The sequence below is a fragment of the Moschus berezovskii genome, chromosome 11, assembly GCF_049115385.1.
Source record: "Moschus berezovskii isolate FMDL1 chromosome 11, NW_MosBer_1.0, whole genome shotgun sequence".
NCBI classification, from domain to species: domain Eukaryota; kingdom Metazoa; phylum Chordata; class Mammalia; order Artiodactyla; family Moschidae; genus Moschus; species Moschus berezovskii.
The window spans coordinates 104,544,218-104,570,863 of NC_142470.1; the positions used below are offsets into that span (position 1 = coordinate 104,544,218).

At 37.5% G+C, this 26,646-nt stretch overlaps 1 protein-coding gene across 6 annotated transcripts in view; it reads left to right on the top strand.

Moving 5' to 3' along the window:
- Window positions 1-20,476, top strand: part of TSGA10 (testis specific 10) — a 93,672-nt gene extending 73,196 nt beyond the window's left edge. For 3 of the 6 annotated variants that reach the window (XM_088841652.1, XM_055399832.2, XM_055399833.2), the window contains 5 exons: window positions 8,909-9,118; window positions 11,922-12,124; window positions 14,573-14,677; window positions 14,839-14,988; window positions 19,712-20,475. In XM_088841652.1, coding sequence (XP_088697778.1) covers window positions 8,909-9,118; window positions 11,922-12,124; window positions 14,573-14,677; window positions 14,839-14,988; window positions 19,712-19,736 — 693 coding nt within the window. In that variant the 3' untranslated portion in view covers window positions 19,737-20,475. Of the gene's footprint in view, window positions 1-8,908; window positions 9,119-11,921; window positions 12,125-14,572; window positions 14,678-14,838; window positions 14,989-19,711 lie in introns of all 6 variants that reach the window. The other 3 variants (XM_055399829.2, XM_088841651.1, XM_088841653.1) reach the window with 3 other exon arrangements.
- Window positions 20,477-26,646: the final 6,170 nt, after the last annotated feature.

The window sequence follows — 26,646 nt, forward strand, 5'->3', positions numbered from 1 at the left end:
AACTTCCTATTTTAAATTTCGTAGATTTCTTCTCTTATTTTTTTCTTTTCTTCTCCCTCCTTTCAATTTGCGTCTTTTTCCAGTTTCCTAAGGTGGAAGCTTAGGTTATTGACTTTAGATCTTTCTTCTTTTCTAATAAATGTATTCACTGCTACAAATTTCCTTTAACTACTGCTTTCACTGCATGCCACTAATTTTGATAAGTTATATTTTACTTTAGTTAAAAATATCAAAATATTTCTCTTGAGATTTCTTTTCTGAGCTGTGTGTTATTTAGAAGTGTGTTGTTTAATCTCCACATATTTGGGGATTTTCCAGTTATCTTTCTGTTATTGATTAACAATTCAGTTTCACTGCGGTTGGAGAGCATACTTAGTATGATTTATATTTTTTAAAATTTGTTAGGCTGGGACTTTCCTGACAGTCCAGTGGTTGGGACTTCACCTTCCAAAGTGCAGGGAGTGTGGACTCAGTCTCTGTTTTAAGAGCTCAGATCCCACATGGTTCAGGGCCAAAAAACTAAAGCATTAAAAAAAAAAGCATCAATATTGTCACAAGTTCAATAAAGACTTTAAAAATGGTCCACATCAAAGAAAATATTTTAAAAAATTGTTAATGTATGTTATGTAGCCCATGTGTAGTCTACTTGGAGAATATTCCATATGAGCTTTAGAAGAATGTGTATTCTGCTATTGTTGAAAGAAGTTTCTAGAACTGTCAATTCCAGCGATTGGTGCTGTCCAGTTTAACTGTATATTTACTTATTTTCTGCCTGCTGGATCAGACAATTACTGATAGAAGCATGATATAGTCTCTAGCTGTAATTGTAGACTTATGTGTCTCTCCTTGCCATGATATCATTTCTTCCTTTATGTGTGTTGACATACTGTGTTGTTAGGTGCATACACATTATGGGTTGTTATGTTTGGTGAATTAAGCTTTTTATCATTATTTAATGTCTCCTCTTTATCTCTGGTAAGTTTCCTTGCTCTGAATCAGCTTTGTTTAAAATTAATCTAACTTCTCCAGCCTTCCTTTGATTTCTGTTTGCATCTTTATATTGAAGTGAGTTTCTTATAAATACATACAGTTGAGTTTTGTTTTTCCCCATTCTGACATCCTGTATATATAAGTCCATTCACATTTGGAATGATTATAGATATAGCTGGGTTAATAATTATCATATTTGTGACTTTTCTATTCACTGTCCTTGTTTTATGTTTCTTTTTTGTCTTTCCCTCATTTATTGCTTTTCTGGTTTTAGTTGAGCATCTTTTATGATTATATTTTATCTCCTAAATTAACATATCAATATACTTCTTTTTTAAAACTTTTTAAGTGATTACCATACAATTTTCAGTATACACTTATGACTAAGTATGCATTTTTAAATAGCACTATATGACTGCAGGAATAGTGCAGGTGTCTTTATTTGAAATTCTTCTCTCCCATGCTTTATAACATTACTGTCCATCATTTTACTTATCCATGAGCTATAATCACTGAATAAATTGTTGCTATTGTGTTGAACCCACTGTTATCTAGTAAATTAGTTAAAAATAAGAAAAATAAGAGATATTATTTTACCTTCACTCATCCTGTCTCTAATGTCCTTCCTTTACTTGTGTAGTTATGAGTTTCACATATATTATGTTACTTACTTGAAAATCTTTTTTCAACTTTTCTTCCAAGGAAAATCTACTAACAACACAACCTAGGGATTGAACCTAGGTCTCCTGCATTGCAGGCAGATTCTTTATCGTGTCAGCCACCAGGGAAGCCCATGACCACCATCAGTTTAGTTCAATTCAGTTCAGTCGCTCAGTACTGTCCGACTCTTTGTGACCCCATCAACTGCAGCACGTCAGGCCTCCCTGTCCATCACCAACTCCTGGAATTGACCCAAACTTATACCCATTGAGTCGGTGATGACATCCATCTCATCCTCTGTCATCTCCTTCTCCTCCCACCTTCAATCTTTTCTAGCATCAGGGTCATTTCCAGTGAGTCAACTTTTCGCATCAGGTGGCCAAAGTATTGGAGTTTCAGTTTCAACATCAATCCTTCCAATGAACACCCAGGACTGATCTCCTTTAGGATGTACTGGTTGGATCTCCTTGCAGTCCAAGGGACTCTCAAGAGTCTTCAACACCATAGTTCAAAAGCATCAATTCTTCGGTGCTCAGCTTTCTTTAAAGTCTAACTCTCCCATCCATACATGACTACTGGAAAAACCATAGCCCTTGACTACATAGACCTTTGTTGGCAAAGTAATGTCTCTGCTTTTTAATATGCTGCCTAGGTTGGTCATAACTTTTCTTCCAAGGAGTAAGCATTTTTTAATTTCGTGGCTGCAATCACCATCTGCAGTGATTTTGGAGCCAAAAAAAATAATAAAGTCTGAAACTGTTTCCACTGTTTCCTCATCTATTTGCCATGAAGTAATGGGATTGGATGCCATGGTCTTTGTTTTCTGAATGTTGAGCTTTAAACCAACTTTTTCACTCTCCTCTTTCACTTTCATCAAGAGGCTCTTTAGTTCCTCTTCACTTTCTGCCATAAGGGTGGTGTCATCTGTTTATCTGAGGTTATTGATATTTCTCCCAGCAATCTTGATTCCAGCTTGTACTTCACCCAGCCCAGCGTTTCTCATGATGTACTCTGCATATAAGTTAAATAAGCAGGGTGACAATATATAGCCTTGACTTACTCCTTTTCCTAACTGTTGCTTCCTTACCTGCATACAGATTTCTCAGGAGGTAGGTCAGGTAGTCTGGTATTCCAATCTCTTTCAGAATTTTCCACAGTTTATGGTGATCCAAACAGTCAAAGACTTTGGCATAGTCAATAAAGCAGAAATAGATGTCTTTCTGGAACTCTCTTGCTTTTTTGATGATCCAGCAGATGCTGGCAATTTGATCTCTGGTTCCTCTGCCTTTTTCTAAAACCAGTTGAACATCTGGAAGTTCACGGTTCACATATCATTGAAGCCTGGCCTGGAGAATTTGAGCATTGCTTTACTAGCGTGTGAGATGAGTGCACGAGCAGTAGTTTGAGCATTCTTTGGCATTTCCTTTCTTTGGGATTGGAATGAAAACTGACCTTTTCCAGTCCTGTGGCCACTGCTGAGTTTTCCAAATTTGCTGGCATATTGAGTGCAGCACTTTCAGAGCATTATCTTTTAGGACTTGAAATAGCTCAACTGGAATTCCATCACCTCCATTAGCTTTGTTCGTAGTGATGCTTCCTAAGGCCCACTTGACTTTACATTCCAGGATGTCTGGCTCTAGGTGAGTGATCATACCATCATGATTATCTGGGTCATGAAGAACTTTTTTGTACAGTTCTTCTTGTATTCTTGCCACCTCTTCTTAATATCTTCTGCTTCTGTTAGGTCCATACCATTTCTGTCCTTTATTGAGCCCATCTTTGCATGAAATGTTCCCTTGGTATCTCTAATTTTCTTGAAGAGATCTCTCGTCTTTCCCATTCTTGTTTTTCTCTATTTCTTTGCACTGATCACTGAAGAAGGCTTTCTTATCTCTCCTTGCCACTCTTTGGAAATCTGCATTCAAATGGGTTTATCTTTCCTTTTCTCCTTTGCTTTTCGCTTCTCTTCTTTTTCACAGCTATTTGTAAGGCCTCTTTAGACAGCCATTTTGCTTGTTAGCATTTCTTTTTCTTGGCGATGGTCTTGATCCCTGTCTCCTGTACAGTGTCATGAATCTCCATCCATAGCTCTTCAGGCACTCTGTCTATCAGATCTAGTCCCTTGAATCTGTTGCTTCCACTGTGTAATCGTTAGGGATTTATGTCATACCTGAATGTCAGTGCTTTTCCCTACTTTCTTCAATTTAAGTCTGAATTTGGCAATAAGGAGTTCATGATCTGAGCCACAGTCATCTCCCAGTCTTGTTTTTGCTGACTGTATAGAGCTTCTCCATCTTTGGCTGCAAAGAATATAATCGGTCTGATTTTGGTGTTGACCATCTGGTGATGTCCATGTGTAGAGTCTTCTCTTGTGTTGTTGGAAGAGAGTGTTTGCTATGACCAGTGTGTTCTCTTGGCCAAACACTATTAACCTTTGCCCTGCTTCATTCTGGACTCCAAGGCAAAATTTTCCTGTTACTCCAGGTGTTTCTTGACTACCTACTTTTGCATTCCAGTTCCCTATAATGAAAAGGACATCTTTTTTGGGGTGTTAGTTCTAGAAGGTCTTGTAGGTCTTCATAGAACTGCTCAACTTCAGCTTCTTCAGCATTACTAGTCGGGGCATAGACTTGGATTACCGTGATATTGAGTGGTTTGCCTTGGAAATGAACAGAGATCATTCTGTCGTTTTGGACGTTGGATCCAAGTACTGCATTTCGGACTCTCTTGTTGACTGTGATGGCTGTTCCATGTCTTCTAAGGGATTCCTGCCCACAGTAGGTCATCTGAGTTAAATTCACCCATTGCAGTCTGTTTTAGTTCACTGATTGATAAAATGTCGACGTTCACTCTTGCCATCTCCTGTTTGACCACTGCCAATTTGCCTTGATTCATGGACCTAACATTCCAGGTTCCTATGCAATATCGCTCTTTACAGCATTGGACCTTGCTTCTATCACCAGTCACATCCACAACTGGGTGTTGTTTTTGCTTTGGCTCCGTCTCTTCATTCTTTCTGGAGTTATTTCTCCACTGATCTCCAGTAGCATATTGGGCACCTACCGACCTGGGGAATTCATCTTTCAGTGTCCTATATTTTTGCCTTTTCCTACTGTTTATGGGGTTTTCAAGACAAGAATACTGAAGTGGTTTGCCATTCCCTTCTCCAATTGACCACATTTTGTCAGTCCTCTCCACCATGACCCGTCCGTCTTGGGTGGCCCTACACAGCATGGCTCATAGTTTCATTGAGTTAGACAAGGCTGTGGTCCTTGTGATTAGATTGGTTAGTTTTCTGTGGTTGTGGTTTTTAGTCTGTCTGTCTTCTAATGGAGAAGGATAAGAGGCTTATGGAAGCTTCCTGATGGGAGAGACTGACTGAGGGGGAAACTGGGTCTTGTTCTGATGGGCAGGGCCATGCTCAGTAACTCTTTAATCCAGTTTTCTGTTGAAGGGTGGATCTGTGTTCCCTCCCTGCTATTTACCTGGGGCCAAACTATGGTGGAGGTAATGAAGATAATGGTGACCTCCCTCAAAAGATTCCATGCATGTACTGCTGCACTCAGCGCCCCCACCCTGCAGCAGGCCTCCACTGACCCACGCCTCCACTGGAGACTCCCGGACACCCCTGGCAAGTCTGGGTCAGCCTCTTGTGGGGTCACTGCTCCTTTCTCCTGGGTCCTGGTGCAGAAGGTTCTGTTGTGCCCTCTGAGAGTCTGTTTCCCAGTCCTGTGTAAGTTCCGGCAGCTCTATGGTGGGGTTAATGGTGACCTCCTCCAAGAGGGCTTATGCCATACCCAAGTCTGCTGCATCCAGTGCCCCTGTCCCTGCAGCAGACCACCGCCAACCCGCACCTCCTCAGGAGACGCTCAAACACAGTTCTTTCTCAGTCTCTGTGGGGTCCCTGGGTCCTGGTGCGCACAGGTTGATTTGAGCCCTCTGAGTGTCTCTGGCGGGAATGGGGTTTGATTCTAAATGCGAATTCGCCCCTCCTACCATGTTGCTGGGGCTTCTCCTTTGTCCTTGGATGTAGGGTATCTCCTCACAGCCGCTCCAGTGCTTACCATCTTACTGGGGTTTCACTGACCTTGGACATGGGGTATCTCCACATGGCTGGTCCAGTGAAGCACAGTTGCTGCTGCTGACCTTAGACATGGGGTATCTGGTTTGTCTTATTTGTTTTCCTTCCAAGAGATCATAGTTCTTTGCTACCTTTTATCTGTTGTCTGAAAACAGATTTTTTCCCTCCTATATTTTGTTCATTTTTCTACTTGTTTTTGGCAACAGGGTAATTCAGACCCTGTTAATCCCTCTTGTCTAGATAATAGCTGTTTAAAGGCCCTTGTCTGCTAATATAATCTTTTGTCATTTTGCATCTGTTTACATTAACTAATTTTGATGCTTGTGGATCACTTTTCCTGTATCTTTACATATCTGATATATATATTTTTAAACTGAATGCTGGACGTTGTGGGTTTTACTTTGTTGAATGTTAGATTTTGTTGTCTTCCTTTAGAAAATGTTGGATTTGTTTTGGCAGGCCCTTAACTTACTTGAAGATTAACTAATACTTTCAAGATTGTTTTTAAGCTTTGGTAGGGCAGATCTAAAGTAGCCTTTCCTGTAAGACTAGTTTAGCCTCACCCCTAAGGTGTGACCCTTCCAGATTCTCTATTAAATGCCCAGTCCAGGGTGATCTACAGTAAAGAGTTTCTTAATGAGGGTGAAAGAGGAGAGTGAAAAAGCTGACTTAAAACTCAACTTTCAAAAAACTGAGATCATGGCATCCGGTCCCATCACTTCATGACAAATAGAGGGGGGAAAATGGAAACAGTGGTAGATTTTATTTTATTTGGTTCTACAATCACTGTGGATGGTGACTGCAGCCATGAAATTCAAAGACGCTTGCTCCCTGGAAGGAAAGCTATGACAAATCTAGACAGCACATTAAAAAGCAAAAACATCACTTTGCCAACAAAGGTCCGAATAATCAAAGCTATGGTTTTTCCCGTAGTCATGTATGGATGTGAGATGTGGACCATAAAGAAGGCTGAGAGCTAAAGAATTGATGCTTTCGAACTGTGGTGCTGAATCTTGAGAGTCCCTTGGACTGCAAGGAGATCCAACCAGTCAATCCTCAAGGCAATCAACCCTGAATATTCATTGGAAGGACTGATGGTGAAGCTCCAATACTTTGGCCACCTAATGCAAACAGCTGACTCATTGGAAAAGACCCTGATGCTGGGAAAGGTTGAAGGCAGAAGAAGAGGGTGGCAGAAAATGAGATGGTTAGATTGCATCACTGACTCAATGGACATGAATCTGAGCAAACTCCAGGAGATGATAAAGGACAGGGAAGCCTGGTGTGCTATAGTCCACGGGGTCGCAGAGTTGGCCATGACTTAGCAACTGAACAATGAATCACCAGGGTGGTCATTAAGAATTTTTCACTTTCACAGGCTTAAACTTTGTCCCCAGCTTTGGCACATTTGTTACCAGCTGACCTTGACTCATTTTATTTGTTTTTGGCATGTGAGAATTTCTCTTTCTTACCTACAAGTTCAGCTATAAATTGCAAAATTAATTTTTTATTCTATTTTATCCAGAAGATTTTCCTCTTAGCTTAATCAGCAATTTTACTAGAATATGAAACATTCCATACATTCTTTTCAAAACATGAAACTGATCACATAACCTCCTCTGTAAGATCTTTCAGTAGAAGTAAAGACCTAAATTTTGTTGATACCTGGGCTACCAGGCTCTGTTTTGTAAGTTGTATGTGTTTTCAACTGTGTCTCTTTTCACTCTTTTCTGTGGTCTCTGAGCTCGAGACATAGGAGCCTTCTCTCTGCTCTTGCTTCACACTTGGCATTCTCCAATTTGAAAAGCCACCTTCCCCTCACATATTGTGTATCATTTGCTTTTCAGATCTAAGTGTCATTGACTCAGAGAAGGCTTTCTTGACTTCCCTGATCCTCTCAGTCTAGGTCACTTCCCTGTGTAGTAGTTTTTTTCTCTAGAAATGTTTGCCTAGTCTGTATCTACATATTCATCTTTATGATTATTTTATTGACCATGATTCCCCCATAGTCTGGAAGCCTCCTGAGAACAAAGACCATTACCATTGGCTATGCATCTAGGCACATTGTTGGAACATAGAATATACACAAGAAGTATGTATGGAATGGATGGATAGGTGGATGAGTGGGGTGGATGGATGGATAGAAGTTTGTTTGAAGAATGTGAATAATTGTATGAGTGAGGAAGGAAGGGAAGGAGAAAGAGAGGAGTGAATTTTGGCCAGATAACTTATTCCAGGAGCAGTTTTTTGTGCATTGTACTTGTGAAAATGCTTATAAAAGCCAAAAAGTTTCTTTGCTTGCCTCTTAGTTCTCTTAGCCTTATATAATAGCAAATACTTCTCTGTAGGTGGCGGTGGACTTACATAAGAACTTTTTCTGAGGAAAAAAAAGTGGTGGTGGGGAAATTATCTTGAATATTTGAAAGCATTTATAGAACTTGAATCTCATATTACACTGTTTAAAACATGCTCTCATTTTCTATAATATGGATATATCCTTAATTTATAGTTACCCAGTCTATTTCCCTCAGAGGTATTAGTAAGTGTTAGAGAGTTATCAGTCCTCATTTTATGATATTATGATCCATATCAGCATGTCATTCAAGAATGGAAAAGTAGGCATGGTGAATGAAACAGTGGCTAATGTTTTATCTTTAATAGCAACAATATTTACATTATAGAATAATTGTAACTGTGGCAAATATAGACAGAACTACAAAGATATATATATATCTCAAATAGCTTTGGGGCTGAGACTTGTCAGTTGTCTTCTCAGTACATTAAAAAGAATGATCAGCTGACCACTTTACTCATGGATTTTGTATATGAAAATTTGAAACCGGAATTTATTTCCCAGAATGTTTTGTACATACTCTTACCATCTATTACAACTGTAGTTTATAAGGGACTTCTCTGTCCTTTACCATTTCATGGAATGTCCTTTACCATTCCCTGTCCCATGGTTAAGGCTACATGCTTCCATTGCAGGTGGTACAGGTTTGATCCCAGGTTGGGGAATTAAGATCCCACATGCTGTTTGGCAAGGCAAAAAAAAAGAGAGAGAGAGAAAGTTCCTTGTAATCTAAATGCACTGTCATTAAAAAATTTCCTTCACTTTGTTTTCCGTGTTGTGGGTTTTTCCCATGTTAAAAAATATATAATAATTTGTCCTTGCAGCACTTAAATGCAGAACGGTCTTACAAGTCCCAGATTGCTACTTTACATAAGTCTGTTGTAAAGATGGAAGAGGAACTTCAGAAGGTTCAGTTTGAAAAAGTGTCTGCCCTTGCAGATTTGTCTTCCACCAGGGAACTTTGCATTAAACTTGACTCAAGCAAAGAACTTCTTAATCGACAGCTGGTTGCTAAAGATCAAGAGATAGAAATGGTACGTCATACATTTTTAAATGGTTCTTTTAATAATGCTATCACTGTAAAATTTTTGTAATTTTAGAAAAACAAACTTTTTTTTAAATAAAATGCTGCAGCAAAGGTATGTCTTTCAACTTTAGATTTTATTTTTAAAGTCCAGGATATTAATTTCTGTTGTGTTCCAAACCATTCAAGACCATAACAGAGACTCTTCCTTTGTGTGCTCTGCATTTACTTTTAGTCAAAAAAGTGATAAAACACACTGACATTACCAGTCAGCAAAGAACCATGAGGTTGAGGTCTATCTAGCTAAATTATAATTTTAATGATATTGTTTTAAGCTAAATTTACTATTTGGCTGAGTTCTTTTCAACTGTAATTCACTTGATTTTATCTACCATGTGCCTGATGCCTGCCATCATGCTTGCCATGTGAATATAATGCTCAAAAGGTACAGTCCCCCTCCCTCAAAGACCTCCTGGTAGTGACATACAAATAATTTGGGGTGAATGAGATACTAATAAGAAATACTCAAGGTTTCAGAGAGGAAATTCCCATTGTCCTGTGGGTGTCAGAGAGGGGTTCATAAGGGTGTACTCCTGAACTCAAAAGGAGTGAGGGAATAGCTTAGGCAGTGGTATGGAGGTATAAGTAAACCCTGGAGTGAACAGTCAGTCATTTGCAGTGGCCAGTGTAGCACGCCCAAGAGACTAGATGGGACCTGAGTCCTGAAAGGCTGTATGTTAAAGTTGCACAGTATAATTGAAGTATCAACACATTTTGGCTATGTTTACATTTCTGTTATTATCACACCGTGTTGAACTCCTTATTTTGTTAGCCTACTGCTTGTTAGGAGGGTATGGTGCATTTGAGAATGATGTGTCTTGTTGGCATCTGTAAGAAGTTCCATGTAAAAACAGATACACAATTGTCCTTCGCAGCATTCTTCATAATTGCCAAGAAGTGTAAATAACTCAAATATTCCTACATCTATGCAAGGGAATATTATTTGGCAGTAGCTGCTAAAACATGGACAACTCTTGAAAACATTACACAAAGTGAAGGAAGTCAGTCATGTAAGACACACAGAGTATGTTTCCATTTATGTGAAGTGTCCAAAATAAGGGAGATCATAGCAAATAGATGAGTTATTGCCTAGGGCTAGTGGACAGGGAGGCCTGGAGTGCTGTGATTCATGGGGTCGCAAAGAGTTGGACACGACTGAGCGACTGAACTGAACTGAACTGAGTGCTGGGGCAGAGGTAAGGGAGTGACTTGCTAATGTGTACTGGGTTCCATTTTGGGATGATGAAAATGTTCTAACAATGAACTGTGAGAATGCGGCATGATCACATAGCTCTGTTAATACTGTGTTGGCCAAAAAGTTTGAGTTTTTCCGTAAGGTGATCTTGGTCAACCCAGTATACTAAAAACCATTGACTTGTACCATTTAAATGGGCGAGTTGTATGGTATGTGAATTACATCCCAATGAAGCTGCTGCCAAAAAAAGTGATGCTCTACTTTGTATTCCTGCCAGCATTGCCTATTTTAATGTTAACCGACACACATTAAGACATTTGCCAATTTAATAAACTGCAGCATTGGTTCAACCGAAAGAGGTTTTTAACTCTGATTATTTAGCAACGTCTGAAGGTATTTTTGATTGTCACACCAGGGTTGGGGGGTGCTGTAGACCTCTAGTAAGTAGAGGCCAGGGATGCCGCTTAGCATCCTGTAAGGCACAGGGCAGCTCCCTATACCAAACAGTTACCCAGCACAAAAGCTCAGTAGGGTCAAGGTTAAGAAATCCTGGATTAGAAATACCATTTTGCTTTAAGTTATGTTTCTTTGATTATCAATATAAAATATATTATTCTCTATGTTTACTAATGAGCTAGCTATATTTTGTAAATTTTCTGTTCATATCATTAGTTCATATTTCTTATGAATTAGTTCATATTCCTTTTATTAGTAAGATATTAACTATTTACTGAGTTATTTTCGTCTTTTTTTTCTCTCTCACAAATTTTGGTTGTTTATAATGACTATAGATATGTTTGTTTTTGCTATGGTCAGACATCATTTTTAATTGTATCTAGTCTAAAAAGTTCTTACCCTACCTGCCTGCCCATCTCCTAATAATTCATTTTTATTAAACTTTCTTTTCTCAGATTTTTACATTAAATTTTTAAATATATATATAATTTATTATAATGTGTATTATGAGATAAAGAATTTTTTTTCCTAAATAATGATGTCTGGTTTCCCTCCTTTTGGAGAAGCATTTGGCTTATAGAATGTATTTTAGGCTCAAGATAACCTTCAAAAAGTGAAGTGTTCCATCGGACTATACAAGAGAGGGAATGTGCGATTACTCTTTGTTTTTGCTATGGTCAGACATCATTTTTAATTGTATCTAGTCTAAAAAGTTAAGATCTTTCTTAATCATGAAGTATGGTGTCATTAAATCAGGAAGTCAGGCATTTGTAACTCACCCAACTTGAGACAAAGCAGTAGTCACAGATACGACCATGTCATTCTTGCCAAAATATATTATAAGAAATATCAAAGCTGGCCATGGAAATTGTTTGACGTTTGGGATTAATAACTCTTAAATTAATGAACCTTCTGATACTATCAGAGAGTTAGGAAGTGATACTGTGTGTGTGCATGTATCTGCTAAGAAGGACACAATTTCAAATCTAGAAATTAAACGTGGTTGTCCGTTCATAACAGAGAAATTTTATGAGTCTCTGATAATACATGAGTTAAGTGAACAAGTGGGAATAAGTATAGATATCTTCCTATCATTGTGCAGATGGAGAATGAGTTGGATTCTGCTCGTTCTGAAATAGAACTCCTCAGGAGTCAGATGACAAATGAGAGAATCTCCATGCAGAATCTAGAAGCTTTGCTGGTGGCCAATAGAGACAAAGAATATCAGTCTCAGATAGCACTTCAGGAAAAAGAATCTGAAATTCAGCTTCTCAAAGAACACCTTTGTTTGGCAGAAAACAAAATGTGAGTTGATTAGCAGTATGATAACATTAAGTCGTATTTTTTAAGTTTTCAGTACTTTATAGGTTAGTGGAATTTTAAAGCCAGAATTTAGACCATTTAATGTCATAGTTTGCTATTAATTAAACTGAGGACTCAAAATGTTTTGATTTGTCTGAGATTTAGTACCTATTTCTATTATGTGTCTCTAATGCATCTAAATTTAAATGTAACCATCTTTGTGTTGATTGTTTCCAATGGAGTTTGGGTGTAATAGAACATCTACTGATCTAACATATTGCCTTTGGGAAATATTATAACCAGATTAGAAAAAAAGCACTTCTGAAACCAGAAAGATTTTTCTCTTTATGGACCTGCTTGGTATTGCTACCCAGTCTTTTCATTTGTCACATGGTATTTCCCTCAGTACTGGGTACCTGGAAGCACTACTGCACTCACTGAATGCTGGAGACTTCCCCCAGGGCACTGATTGTGACTTAAAGAAAAAAAGAATTCCCAGTACTGTTAGCACCTTATTACACCACTGGAGGATTAGATAGAAATGCCTGCCTGCATGTGTGTGTGCTGTATGTGCTTAGTCGCTCAGTCGTGTCTGACTCTTTGGGACTTCATGGACTATAGCCCACCAGGCTCCTCTGTCCATGGAATTCTCCAGGCAAGAACACTGGAGTGGGTTGCCATTCCCTTCTGCAGGGGATCTTTCCGACCCAGGGATCAAACCCCAGTCTTCTGCATTGCAAGTGGATTCTTTATCATCTGACCCACCAGGGAAGCCACCCTGCCTGCATAGTAGCTATTTTATCACCTTTGTCACCTGTCACAAAACCTGATGGGGACCCTTAGCCTCTGTTCTTATCCATCCCGTCTGTAAAACCTTTTCATCTAGCCTCAGCTCTGCCCTCCCATCTGAGTAGGGGACGTGGGGAAGGACAGGAATCATGGTCTCAGGAATTGGCCACTTGTGGGAGCCCTTGACTGAGCACAGGCTGCAAAACCAGGGCTGGTTTCCTTCAGAGACTGTTTTTAGGTTGTGGCAGCTGTAACTGATTCACTCTTTTCAGTCACTGCAGCTGGGCTTTGGACTGGACCTTCAGAATGATCCAGTTCTGTAGGATCATTTCCTCAAGCCATAGGTGGAAACTGCCTCAGTGAAGTATGCCAAAACTCCCACCTTAAGGGGGTACACTCTGGTTTAGACTGGCTGGTGAGTAGTGTCACCTAGAACTGGTAAGCTTGAAAAACTCTTGTGTTCCTAGTCTCTAGAGTTTAGATTCCAGCAGTCCGTAGTGCAGTCCTGAAAGCCAGCAGAGAGGAGAGAGTGTTCTGGCAAGAGCAGTCACGTCTGTCATTATCTTCCTCATGGTAGTATGCTTATCACAGAGTTTTGGAGGCATTGTTTATTTAGCACTAAGGAAGATCCTGTTAAACTGAAGAGATTTTGTCTTTAACAGTTGGATATATCAAATTTCATTACACACATTTATAAGGCAGTTGGTCAATTAGATATACATATATATGACCAACCTAGATAGTATATTAAAAAGCAGAGACATTACTTTGCCAACAAAGGTCCTTTTAGTCAAGGCTATGGTTTTTCCAGTGGTCATGTATGGATGTGAGAGTTGGACTGTGAAGAAAGCTGATCACCGAAGAATTGATGCTTTTGAACTGTGGTGCTGGAGAAGACTCTTGAGAGTCCCTTGGACTGCAAGGAGATCCAACCAGTCCATTCTAAAGGAGATCAGTCCTGGGTGTTCATTGGAAGGACTGAAACTCCAATACTTTGGCCACCTCATGCGAAGAGTTGACTCACGGGAAAAGACTCTGATGCTGGGAAGGATTGGGGGCGTGAGGAGAAGGGGACGACAGAGAATGAGATGGCTGGATGGCATCACCGACTCTGTGGACATGAGTTTGAGTGAACTCCGGGAGTTGGTGATGGACAGGGAGGCCTGGTGTGCTGTGATTCATGGGGTCGCGGAGAGTCGGACACGACTGAGCGACTGAACTGAACTGAACTGATATGCGCCCACTGCATATTCATCATGGTGTTCGTGAATTACAGTGTTACATGCATTGGAATATGCACATCATACCATGAAGTAAATTGTAAAAATGATCTGCAGCGAATTGATAATATAGGTAGATAATAGTATTACCATATCTAAAAATAGGGAAAATGAAGTTTAATTAATTGAATGGGGCTGAGACAGCTTAAAGGGCTTTTAGTAGACTACTTTGCACATTTTACTGCATCTAAAATTGGCATATTTTATTTTAATTTATTTTATTTGTATGAAATTGACATATTTTTGATGCACTGATACATCTGTAAAAACCAGAGTGTTGCTTGGCTTCAGCTGAGAAACCATGGCCAACATGGTTTTAGGTACCTTAGGAATACTTTGGTATTCTACCTTTAATCAACCATCATTCACATTCTCTACACAGGGCCATCCAGAGTAGGGATGTGGCCCAGTTCAGGAACGTCGTGACACAACTGGAAGCCGACTTGGACATTACAAAGAGACAGCTAGGGACGGAGCGCTTTGAAAGGTAAGTTCAGCAGCCTGGAAAGCCTGTTTCTGGGATAAGAACAGACTGGTTATTTCATGGTGATTAGATTTTAAAGTATGATTTGAACTGCAGTTTTACAACAGTGTTAATAATGTTGCTAGATATAAAAGTTCAGCTAAAGTGTCCCTATTTTGCTTTAGGGAGAGGGCTGTGCAAGAACTCCGCCGCCAGAATTACTCAAGTAATGCTTATCATTTGAGTTCCACAATAAAGCCAAATACAAAATGTCACTCACCAGAACGTACTCACCATCGATCTCCTGACCGAGGCCTAGATCGATCATTAGAAGAGTAAGTGGTTTAAAGATCCATCCTTTGGGGAACCATATAGCAATAAGCACTGAATATTTGAGGGAGTAAGGAAACTCAGTAACCATCTACCATTAATAGTGCTATTTAAACATCACTACATAATTGGATATGTTGACATAAAAAAAGTATTTTGATAATTAGTGTCATATAAATATGTTAAAGAAAGATGTCTATTTTATCAAAAGTTTACATAAATTATATTTTAAAAATCTGATTTTCGTTAATTTCTATAACGTACATTTTTATATACTTTCATTAACAAACTATTGGCTAGTTATTGTGGCACCAAAAATACATATGCTCTCGGAAAGTAATAGGCTAATTTTTCAAAGGAAAGTATTTTAGCTATATTCCTAAATGCCAGAGATTTTGTAAAAACATCTTTATTTAGAAATAATTTCAAACTTACAAGAAGTTAAAAATAAAACAATGCAAAGCACATCTGTACTCCTTTTCTCCCTGCTCACTGTTATAAGAATTTTACTCCGTTTGCGTTTTCTGTGTCTGTGAGGCAGTATGAGCTGTCTCACGCGTTCTTTCTCCTGCGCTCTCTCCTCCCTTTCTCTCTTGCCTTCCTCCTACCCACCCACTCCCTGCAACAGACGTTTTTAAACAATAGCCAGTACCTCCAGCTGGGACCATCATAGGTTTCTCCCTTGCCTCCTTCGTTGCTGTGTTCCTATGACACCCTTTTTTCTCCAGTGAGAGGCCTGGTCAGCATCAAAATATTCACTCAACAGTGGTAACACAGTTATTCCTTCGCTCAATCCCAGAGTCCATCTAAAGTACTTTCAAGATTTCTTCATCTATGTCACTACAATAAACAGGCCAACTCAGAAAAAAGTTCAAAATCTATTTGCAATTCTTCCTTCCTGTCCCATACATGACCTTTCCAAAGTCTTGGGGGCATATAGTCAAATACTGTGTTCGTAAATTACTTGGATTTTTTTCACTCTCACTATGGTGATGGTATACATTTAAAATAACGGTAGATTCATTTGTATCAATTTACTTTCATTTTTCTTTATTATGCTGAGATGTCCTAACCAAGAAGAGATGTCTTTCCATTGTTCAAATTTGCTTTGTGCCTTTAAGGAATTGCTTGTAGTTTTTCTTTATATAGGTTTTGAATATTTCTTGTAAAATTCACTCCTGAATATTTTTTATTACTTTTTTGTTACTATTGTAAATGGAGTTTCCTCCATATATTATATTTTCAAATGATGCTACTTTTGCGTGTTAATTTTCTAGCATGTTATCTTTCATTTCATTAAGTTTTGTTATTAATTCTTTAGGGGTTTCTAGGTATACTATCATGTCATCTGCAGAAAGAGATATTTATTTCTTCTTTTCCTATTTTTATCTCTTGAATTATATTCTCTGGTTAATAGCATTTGCTAGTATCATCAGAATAATGACAGATAGTCGTGGCAAAAGTGAAATTCCTGTTTTAATTCTACCTTTTATTTTTCCCTGTTAATTAAGGTACTAGTTTTATGATTCAAGTTTATATATTTTATGGTATTGAGGAAATACCACTTATTCCTATTTTTTTCAAGATTTTTTTAAATTAGGAAACAGTGTTTTTGTCAAGGACTTTTTTTAGCATCTATGAAGATATGGTTTTTCTCTTTAGAGCCATTAATATGTGGATATATTAATTGATTTTTCAACTACTGAACCATGTTTGAATTTCTGACATACATAAGAAATTGGTCATAGTCTATTATTTTCTTAGTGTTCGGTAATATTTTATTTATTTTAGATTTGCATATCAATATTCATAACTGATATTGACCTGTACTTATCTCTTTGTGCTTTTTCTGTTAAGTTTAGATATCAATGTTATATCTGCTTCTAAAAAAAATAATTTGGAAGTTTTTGTTTTCTGTAATTTGAAACAAGTTATACAGTTGGGGATTATCTGATTTCTAAAGAGCCTTGGCTCTTTTTTTGTGGGGTGTACTTCCTTGGTAACTTTTTCTATTTCTTCTTTGGAAATTAGTCTTTTTAAGCTATATCTGTTTGTCTAAAAATTATCCAGGCTTTTAACTCTAGGTTTTCAGCTTTATTTGCACAGAAGTAATCAATGCAATATCTTATAAACTTTTAAATTTCTTCTGTGTCAGTAGTTATATCCTGTTGTCATTTCTTATTTGTATATATGTGCTTCTCCCTTTTGTTTGTTGATTACCTTAGCCTGTGGTTTGTTTACTTAGTTCCTTGCTTCAAAGAAGCATTTTGATTTATTGATTTAATCTATTTTCTTTCTCTACCTTATTAATTTCTGTTTTTATTTACAATAGTTCCTTCCTTGTGCTATTTTTTCATTTACTTTGATTTTTTTCCCCTAGGTTTTTGAGTTAGAAATTTAATTCACTTATTACCATTCTTTAACTTTTATCAATGTAGATATTCAGGGTTATGAATTTTTCTATGATTACTGCTTTAAATATATCCCACAGATTCTGATATATAGTATTTTTGTGATCATTATTTTTCAGAATTTCTTTAATCTTTGTTTGTATTTTCATTTTTACCCAAGAGTTATTTGATAGAAAATCTTTTAATTTTCAGTGAGAAGAGTTTTTAGTTTGGTTTGGTTTCATTTTTAATTCTCAGTGTTATTATGTATATTATTTGTAATATTTCTATTTTATGGAAACTACTGATGTTTTCTTTATACTTTACTACATGTTCAAGTTTTGTGAATAGTTCATGTACACTTGAGAAGATATATTCTTTCTTATCAGAATATAGTGTAATATATCCAGAAGATTTACCTTTTTAATTTTACTTTGTTCTTTTATAATGTCATTTAATTTTTGTTCACTTGACTTGTTTTATAAGAATGGCATTTTAAAATTTCCTATTATTGGTATGTTTTTATTTCTTCTTATATCTCCTATAAATTTTGTTTTATATAGGTGGTTTGCTGTTTTATCTGTTGCATAGATATTCTGAATTGTCATATCTTCACTGTGAATGTGGCTTTTACAAAGTGTTATTTTCTGATGCACTTAATTTTTTTGGAAGGAGGAAGGACTTGACGTCTACTTTGTCTGGTATTAGAGTTACAACTCCTATTTCCTTATTGGGTCCACTTGCCTGGTAAATCTTTGTCCATCTCTCTTTTTGAATCTCTGCATTTTAAATGTCTCTCTTTAGATAGTATGGCTTTGAGTTTGACTTTATGAACCATTTTGAAATTCTTTTTTTTTAAATAGGTGAGTTAAGCTCTTTAGCATTATTGATATAACTGTTAAATTTGGTCTCAACTCTGTCATATTATGTTATGATAACTGTTTACTATGTGATGTTTGCTCTAATTCTTTCTCTATTTGGTTATCCTTCTTTGCTTGTAACCATTTCTTTTGATATTCAGGAAGTTTTGTGTCTTATTATAATGGCTACCTTTCTATTAATACTTTTAATAGTGTCCTTAAAGTATCCCTTTTAAAATTTTTAAGCTTTTGCTGTTCGTTTTAATGGTACCTTTTGACCACCATCTAATATCTAGACATGGGCTTCCCTGGTGGCTCAGCAGTAAAGAATCTACCTGTGAATGCAGGAGACTCAGATTCATTCCTGCCTGAGTCGGAAAGATCCCCTGGAGAAGGAAATGGCAGTCCACTCCAGTATTCTTGTCTGGGAAAATCTCATGAACAGAGGAGCCTGACAGGTTACAGTCCATGGGGGTCAAAAGAGTTGAACACAACTTAGTGACTGAACATCATCATCTAGACAACAGTCAATGTACTTAATTTACTTTTCCCAACAGCTGGTCTGTTTCCTGTTCCTATAATGTGGCTTTTCAGGTTGCCATATAAATGGAATCATGTGGTACATAGTCTGCGGTGGCTGACTTTTACCCAGCCACTGGGTAAAATATTAGATTTATATATTAGAGGTTTATCCAGGCTGTTGTATATATCAGATATTACTGGATATTGCTTTTAACTGCTGAACAGTATTCCCTTGTGTGGCTGTAGCACAGTTTTGTTTTGCTCTGTTTTACTCTCTATTTTGAAATGATTAGTCTCACAGGCAGACGCAAAAATAGTACAGAGGGTCCCACATATCCTCCAACAACTTCCCCAGTGGCCATGTCTTACAAACCACGAAATTGATGTTGCTGTAGCTAACTAGCTGATACACTTTATTCAGTTTTTGCTAGTGTATGTGCAGTTTTGTTGTTTTTTTTTTACATACCACACATAGAACAATACCGCAGTCAAGGTTCTGAAATGTCCCATCAGCCCCAAGGAGCTCATTCCTTCACGATACGCTTACATGGTGACATCCTCCCGTCCTCCCTATCCCCAAGCAAACTCTACTTTCTTCTCTATCTCTGTAATACTGTCTTTTTGAGAGTGTTGTGTAAACGGAATCACACACAGGATGTAATTTTGTGAGAGTGACTCTTCTCTCTTAGCACAAAGCCCGTGAGATCTATCCAGGTTGGTGTATAAAGTCAATAGTTGTTTCCTTTTTATTGTTGAGTCCATATTATTGCATGATATGGATGATTCACAGCTTCTGAAAACTGGGTGATAAAGTACATTATATCTGACTTCCTTCACAGAAGCTGAGGGGAAAAAATTCCAAGTATTGCCAAAGTAACACTAAAATACATTTTTTAATACATCATAAAATCATTGAGTTAAAATATTAATCTACATACCTTTTTTCTGTCTTATAGGAATCTTTGCTATAGAGATTTCTGACATGTGGAAAGATTCTTCACATCCTTGGGAGAGGTCAAAGTTTCAAACTGATTTTTTTTTGCTATATGATTGCATTTATCTTTTGAATGCTTGACAATGTTAAATGAATTTATTAACGCCTCTGAATCTCTGTTTTCATGTGCCATGCCATATCGCAGTGATCTGAGATGACTTATAAACACAAAAATGTATATGGCCCTTTCTATCTATACAGTAATAGTGAGTGTAAAATCTGCTTACTTCACTATTGACGACTGTTGTGTTAACTATCCGGAGTAAATAAAGAAGCTTATAAAAAGAGGGCAAAGTGTTTTAACAAAACTGATTTTTTTTTTCCTTTGTGATTTATGCTTTCATGGCTGGACAAATTGTGCCAAAAGAGGTGCAGTTTACCACTCCTGGCCTGGGACCCCACATTCCATTTTGGAGCCAACCTGACATGAATTCCAGGCCATACTCTGACTCCAAAGCAGTATAGTAGGCGTGTGTCAGGGTTTTTAAATCCTTAGTGTTGTACCATTAATTACCATACATTTTCTATAATTGTTTACCCCTACCATTTTTAGAAAGGTAGGTAATACTATCTCTGTCAAGAATGTAAGATTATTTTTAAAAAATCTGTATTTTTCATACGTTTTCCTTTAAAATATTAAAATACTGCAATCAACTTAATTGCCATTTTATTTATTTATTTTTGCCTGTGGCAGCTGTCTATAATGTAGCATAACAAGTTCAGTGATGTTTCCTTTTTTCCCCCAAAGTCTCTGAAATCTCTTACCTTTTCTGTCCATAGACTTCGATTTCATGTTGATATTATAGTCTGAACACTATCATATTTTACTAATATAAGTTATTTGTACTCTTGCCATTTTAATAAAAAAAAGTCCTGTCATTAATAGTATTCATATGATGTAGACAGTTTCTCATTTTATATAGTCACTACTCATGATGACTGCAGTAATGCAGGACAGAGCCCTGATTTAGGTTTTGTTTATTCGGTAGCACTCTGTTTCACCGTAAATTCATGCTATATACTCACTTTACTTTGATTTTTAGAAACCTTGAGTTTTACTCCTCTACTTCAGGACAGTCATTATAGATTGGTTTTTAAAATTGAATAATTAAAAAGATGTCCTTTTATAAACATTGTGTAGAATAATATGCAAAAAGTTGTTCTTACTAGTATTAAATAATGTACCAGTGAATATGCAAAATTAACCTTTGCTAGGTAGCAAAGCACTGGGTCATCACAGCAGTCATTTTAGTCTCTCCACCTCCTAAAAGAGCTGACAAGGAGCTCAGTATCAATCTGTTGTGTGCACTTAACACAGATTTTATGTGGAGAGGGCAGTGTGAGGAATGGGGGCATGACAGAAGAAAGAAGATGTTGCCATGCTTGATGAAAAGTATACTGTACTTGACTTGTGCCATCAATTGCAGAATACTTAAAAGGAAAATTATACAGTGAGTATAAAGGGGCCAATGTTATCCAAAGGTAGGGAAACATTAACTGTATTCTGTGTTAAAATTCAAAGAAAAGATTATTTCTTATGGTAATATTTAAAAACATTCTTTGTTTTAAATGAGATTCTAATTGCTTGAGGTAAACATATGATTACCTATTGATATGGTAAAGATGCAATGCAAAAAATGCAATAAAATACACAATACAAAAGCTATATCAAACATATTTTTTCTTGATAACAAAGAAGTCTCCTGGAAAAGAGCTTTCAGTTTTGAAATGCCATGTTTCATACAAAATATCCACTTTTGCTGAAGTAAGGGTGTTTTAAAAGAGGATTAAATATCTGATTAATTAATACCCTCTGAGTTAAATGTCTCATAGGCACTGAGTCTGAATAGCTTAAACTCAACTCAGCAATGTTTCCTCCTAGCAGTCTCTACCCTCATTTCCCATGGTGGAATGCCACATCAGCCAGTGTGATAGATGCCTGAAAGTCCAAATGCCATCCCAGGTCACTCCCTTTCCTTCTCACTCCACACAGTAAACCTAAAGGTCACTTCCTACTTTACAACATTACTGAAAGAAATTAAGACCTAGATAAGTGGAAAGACATCCTGCATTCATGGATTGGAAGGCTTAATATCCTTAAGAAATATTCCCCCAAACCTATTATTTTTGCAGAAATGGAAAAGCAAATTCTAAAACTCATATGGAATTGCAAGTGCTAAAGTTATAGAACCCTTTGAAGAAAATATTGAAGCAAATCTTCATGACTTTGTATTTCGCAGTGGTTTCTTAAATATGATTTAAATGATGAACAACACCAAATACAGATAAATTGGATTTAATCAGAATTTCAAAACCTCTCCATCAAAGGACAGTATCAAGAAAGTAAAAGGCAACCCAAGTAATTTGAGCAAATATTTGCAAATCATGTATCTGATAAGGATGTCCTCTCCAAAGCATATAAAGAATTTTTACAACTCAACAACAAAAAACAGGTATGCTTTCAGTCATACTTCCATCTAGTCCATTCTACACACTGTAATCAAAGAGTTTAAAAACACATATATGATCACTTCCCTCTCCACACATACACACTATGAGTACCAAATTTATCATTAGACTATAGTCCAAGCTCTTTAACATTTTATACAGACCTCTCTGATTTGTTGGGGTTTTTAATCTCTTCTACTTCATACCTCGCCATCCCCCACGTAACATTATGTATTACAGTTTTTCTCAATTGCTTTTGGTAACAGTTTGTGCAGTTTGTGCTCTTTTATCTCTTGGCCTTTGCACATGCTGTGGATCACTCTGAATCACTCCTTTTTCTCTTTCCTGTTCCCCTCCCAGCCTGGAAAATTCTTGTCTTAACATTGTGTCCTTAACACCAAGTACAGAGCCTGGCACTGATATGTGTTTAGTAAATATTTGTTTCTAAAAGTGAAAGTCTTTTTATGTCTTGTCTGATTTCTATGTATTATTCTATTTACTATTAATGCATTAAGGAATGCATGTGCTCCATTGCATTCTTATTGTATCATCTTGTTTGTGTGTCATACCATTGGACTGTGAGCTCCATAAAGGAAAGAATAATTTGATTTAGTAGTCATGGTGCAAACCGTGCCTGACTAAAGGTGGCTTCCAGTTAACATACATTTACTGAAAGAAGGTGAATTTTAGGTGGTTATGGTCATAGTTCTTGAGTCCCACTGCTTGACTTTACATAACTGTGTAGTTGGACAAGTTAGCACTTTCTATACTTTATTTTCCATATCTGTAAAAGGTGTATTTATAATAGTACCTAATATCAGTTTTCATTCCAATCCCAAAGAAGGGCAATGCCAAAGAATGCTCAAACTGCCGCACAATTGCATTCATCTCACACGCTAGTAAAATAATGCTCAAAATTCTCCAAGCCAGGCTTCAGCAATATGTTAACCATGAACTTCCAGATGTTCAAGCTGGTTTTAGAAAAGGCAGAGGGACCAGAGATCAAATTGCCAACATCCGCTCGATCATCGAAAAAGCAAGAGAATTCAAGAAAAACATCTATTTCTGCTTTTATGACTATGCCAAAGTCTTTGACTGTGTGGATCATAATAAACTGTGGAACATTCTGAAAGAGATGGGAATACCAGACCACCTGACCTGCCTCTTGAGAAATCTGTATGCAGGTCAGGAAGCAACAGTTAGAACTGAACATGGAACAACAGACTGGTTCCAAATAGGAAAAGGAGTACGTCAAGGCTGTATATTGTCACCCTGCTTATTTAACTTATATGCAGAGTACATAATGAGAAATGCTGGGCTGGAAGAAGCACAAGCTGGAATCAAGATTGCTGGGAGAAATATCAATAACCTCAGATACACAGATGACACCACCCTTATGGCAGAAATCGAAGAAGAACTAAAGAGTCCCTTGATGAAAGTGAAAGAGGAGAGTGAAAAAGTTGGCTTAAAGCTCAACATTCAGAAAATGAAGATCATGGCATCCGGTCCCATCACTTCATGGCAAATAGATGGGGAAACAGTGGAAACAGTGGCTGACTTAATTTTGGGGGGCTCCAAAATCACTGCAGATGGTGACTGCAGCCATGAAATTAAAAGACGCTTATTCCTTGAAAGGAAAGTTATAACCAACCTAGACAGCATGTTAAAAAGCAGAGACATTACTTTGCCAACAAAGATCTATGTAGTCAAGGCTATGGTTTTTCCAGTGGTCATGTATGGATGGGAGAGTTGGACTATAAAGAAAGCTGAGCAGTGAAGAATTGATGCTTTTGAACTGTGGTGTTGGAGAAGACTCTTGAGAGACCCTTGAACTGCAAGGAGATCCAACCAGTTCATCCTAAAGGAGATCAGTCCTGAGTGTTCATTGGAAGGACTGATGCAGAAGCTGAAACTCCAATACTTTGGCCACCTGATGCGAAGAGCTGACTCATTTGAAAAGAAGACCCTGATGTTGGGAAAGATTGAGGGCAGGAGGAGAAGGGGATGACAGAGGATGAGATGGTTGGATGTCTCACCGACTCAGTGAACATGAGTTTGGGTAAACTCCGGGAGTTAGTGATGGACAGGGAGGCCTGGCATGCTACAGTCCATGGAGACAAAGAGTTGGACACAACTGAGTGACTGAACTGGACTGAATATAAAAATAGAATCATGTGGTTTAACTGAGCCAGTACATCCAAAGTGCTTAGTGTCAGTTGAATGCCAGACATACAGTAGGTGGTTAGTTGATGTTTTTATGATGTTGTTGAATTAAAAAAGAAATCTGTAGGCCTCAGTATCAAGAGAGAAAACTTGGCTAGAGAAAGAGATTTATTAGTCCTCAGCAGGTATGGTAGTAGAGATCAAACAAATGAAAAGATATGGAAAAGGAAAAGCAGTTTAGGAAGGATAAGATTAGTCATGGCTTACCAGATGGCTCAATTATAAATAGTAGGTCACAGTTTTAATAATGTAAACACTGAAATATAAATCTAGGCAAAATTACAAAATTAATCAATGGTGGGTGAAGGAATGGGAAAGAAGCAATGTGTCATAAAGGCCTTGGAAATAAATAAAGCAAATTCTCTTTTGTAGTTGTAAGTTAATGTAACACCTAAAACTGTACAGCCAAGATATAGTGATATAAGTATATTATTTAAAGAAAAGGAAGCAATCAGCTAAAAGAGGTAAAACTGGTTGCCTCTGGGAGAGAAAAATGCAGGGATAGAAATGAGGCTGGCTGGAGTCTCTTCTTAATAACATTGGGGAACTATCTGAATCTCTTGTAATTTTGATAAAAATTAAAATACATAAATATTAAAGTTTTTGTTCTCCTTTGTTTAAGAGAGAAAGTGAGAAACATCAGTAGCTGGAAGGCGTTTGAAATCTTCTCTAATCCCATTAGCCCTAAATTAGTTTGCCCTTCTCTGACCTCCCATTAAAATGTTTATCTTTTAAGGTATTTTTCACATAATGCCTTGTATCATACCTATTTGTATACTTGTTTTCATTTCTAATAGACTTTGAATATTTTAAGGACGGGAACATAGTTTCACCAATTTTAATTTTTATCCCCAGGCTTCTCCTACTCAAAACAGTCCTTTGCACGTCATACGTAGTCTTTAAACATATGTTGAATGGCTGAAATTGTATTTAGCTAGGTTCCCACTTCGGGTACCTTTGCTTTGTTTCACCAAATACAATACTGGGATCCCGTTTTTGTGTTTTTCCATCTGTAACCATGCTGAAAATGTAAGTGGGTGCTTAATAAATGCTAGGATGGTTCACAGAAGCAGTATCATAGCTCTAAATTTTGAACAAGATAAGATTAATCAGTATGCCAAAACTAATTTTCCAAAACAACCTACATTGCTCCAAAGTGCTAGAGATATAAAGCGGAACACACACCTGTTATACATTTACAGCACTTTAATTATCATTTAACGTTCTTTCCATTATTTTTACACATCATGATCTGTTTGTCTGTGGTGTCCTCTAGTGCTGAGAATATGCACACTTTGTTCCTGTCCCTCGGAACATTTCCTTTGAGTCAAACCTCCAGTTCCTCCAGCCCTCCTCTTTCCCTCCCTTTATCCTTCCTTTTAACGGCCTTATTGAGGTATAATTCGCCTGCCATACATTTCACCTGTTTATAAAGGATATAGTTTGATGGTTTTCAGTATGTTCACAGTGTGCCCCCATTGTCACAATCTAATTTTAGAAAATTTTTGTCACCCAAAAAGAAGCACCATACCTGTTCCCCCATTGCTTTCTACACACTAAACCCCCTGCCTTAGGCAACCTTACTTCTCATCTTTCTGCTTCTCTGATTTGCCTATCATGGGCATTTCACATAAAAGAAACCATACAACACACAGTCTTTTGTGTTTGGCTTCTTTCACACAGCATGTTTTCAAGGGCTTTTTGTGTTATAGCAGGTATTGGTTTTTCTTTAATTTTTATTGCCAAATTATGTTCCATTGCATGAATATACCGTATCTTATTATCCATTCGTGAGTTGATGAGCACTTAGATTGCTTCTACCTTTTAGCTATTATGAATAGCAGAATGAACATTCATGTGTAAGTATTTGTGTGAATATGTGTTTTCTAACCTCATAGGTGTCTTTCTAGGTGGCGCTAGCGATGAAGAATCCGCCTGCCAGTGCAGGAGACATGGATTTGATCCCTGGGTCTGGAAGATTCCCTGGAGTAGTAAATGGCAACCCACTCTAATAGTCTTGCCTGGAAAATCCCATGGACAGTGGAGCCTAGCATGCTGCAGTCCACTGGGTCACAGAGAGTTGGACACACTGAGCATATACACATACCACCTCATAGGTAGGAGAGAACTTCCTAGTTCATATAGTAATTTAGGAACTACTAATCTGTTTTCCAAGCAGCTGTGCTATTTTACATTTCCATTGGCAATGTATAAGAGTTGCAATTT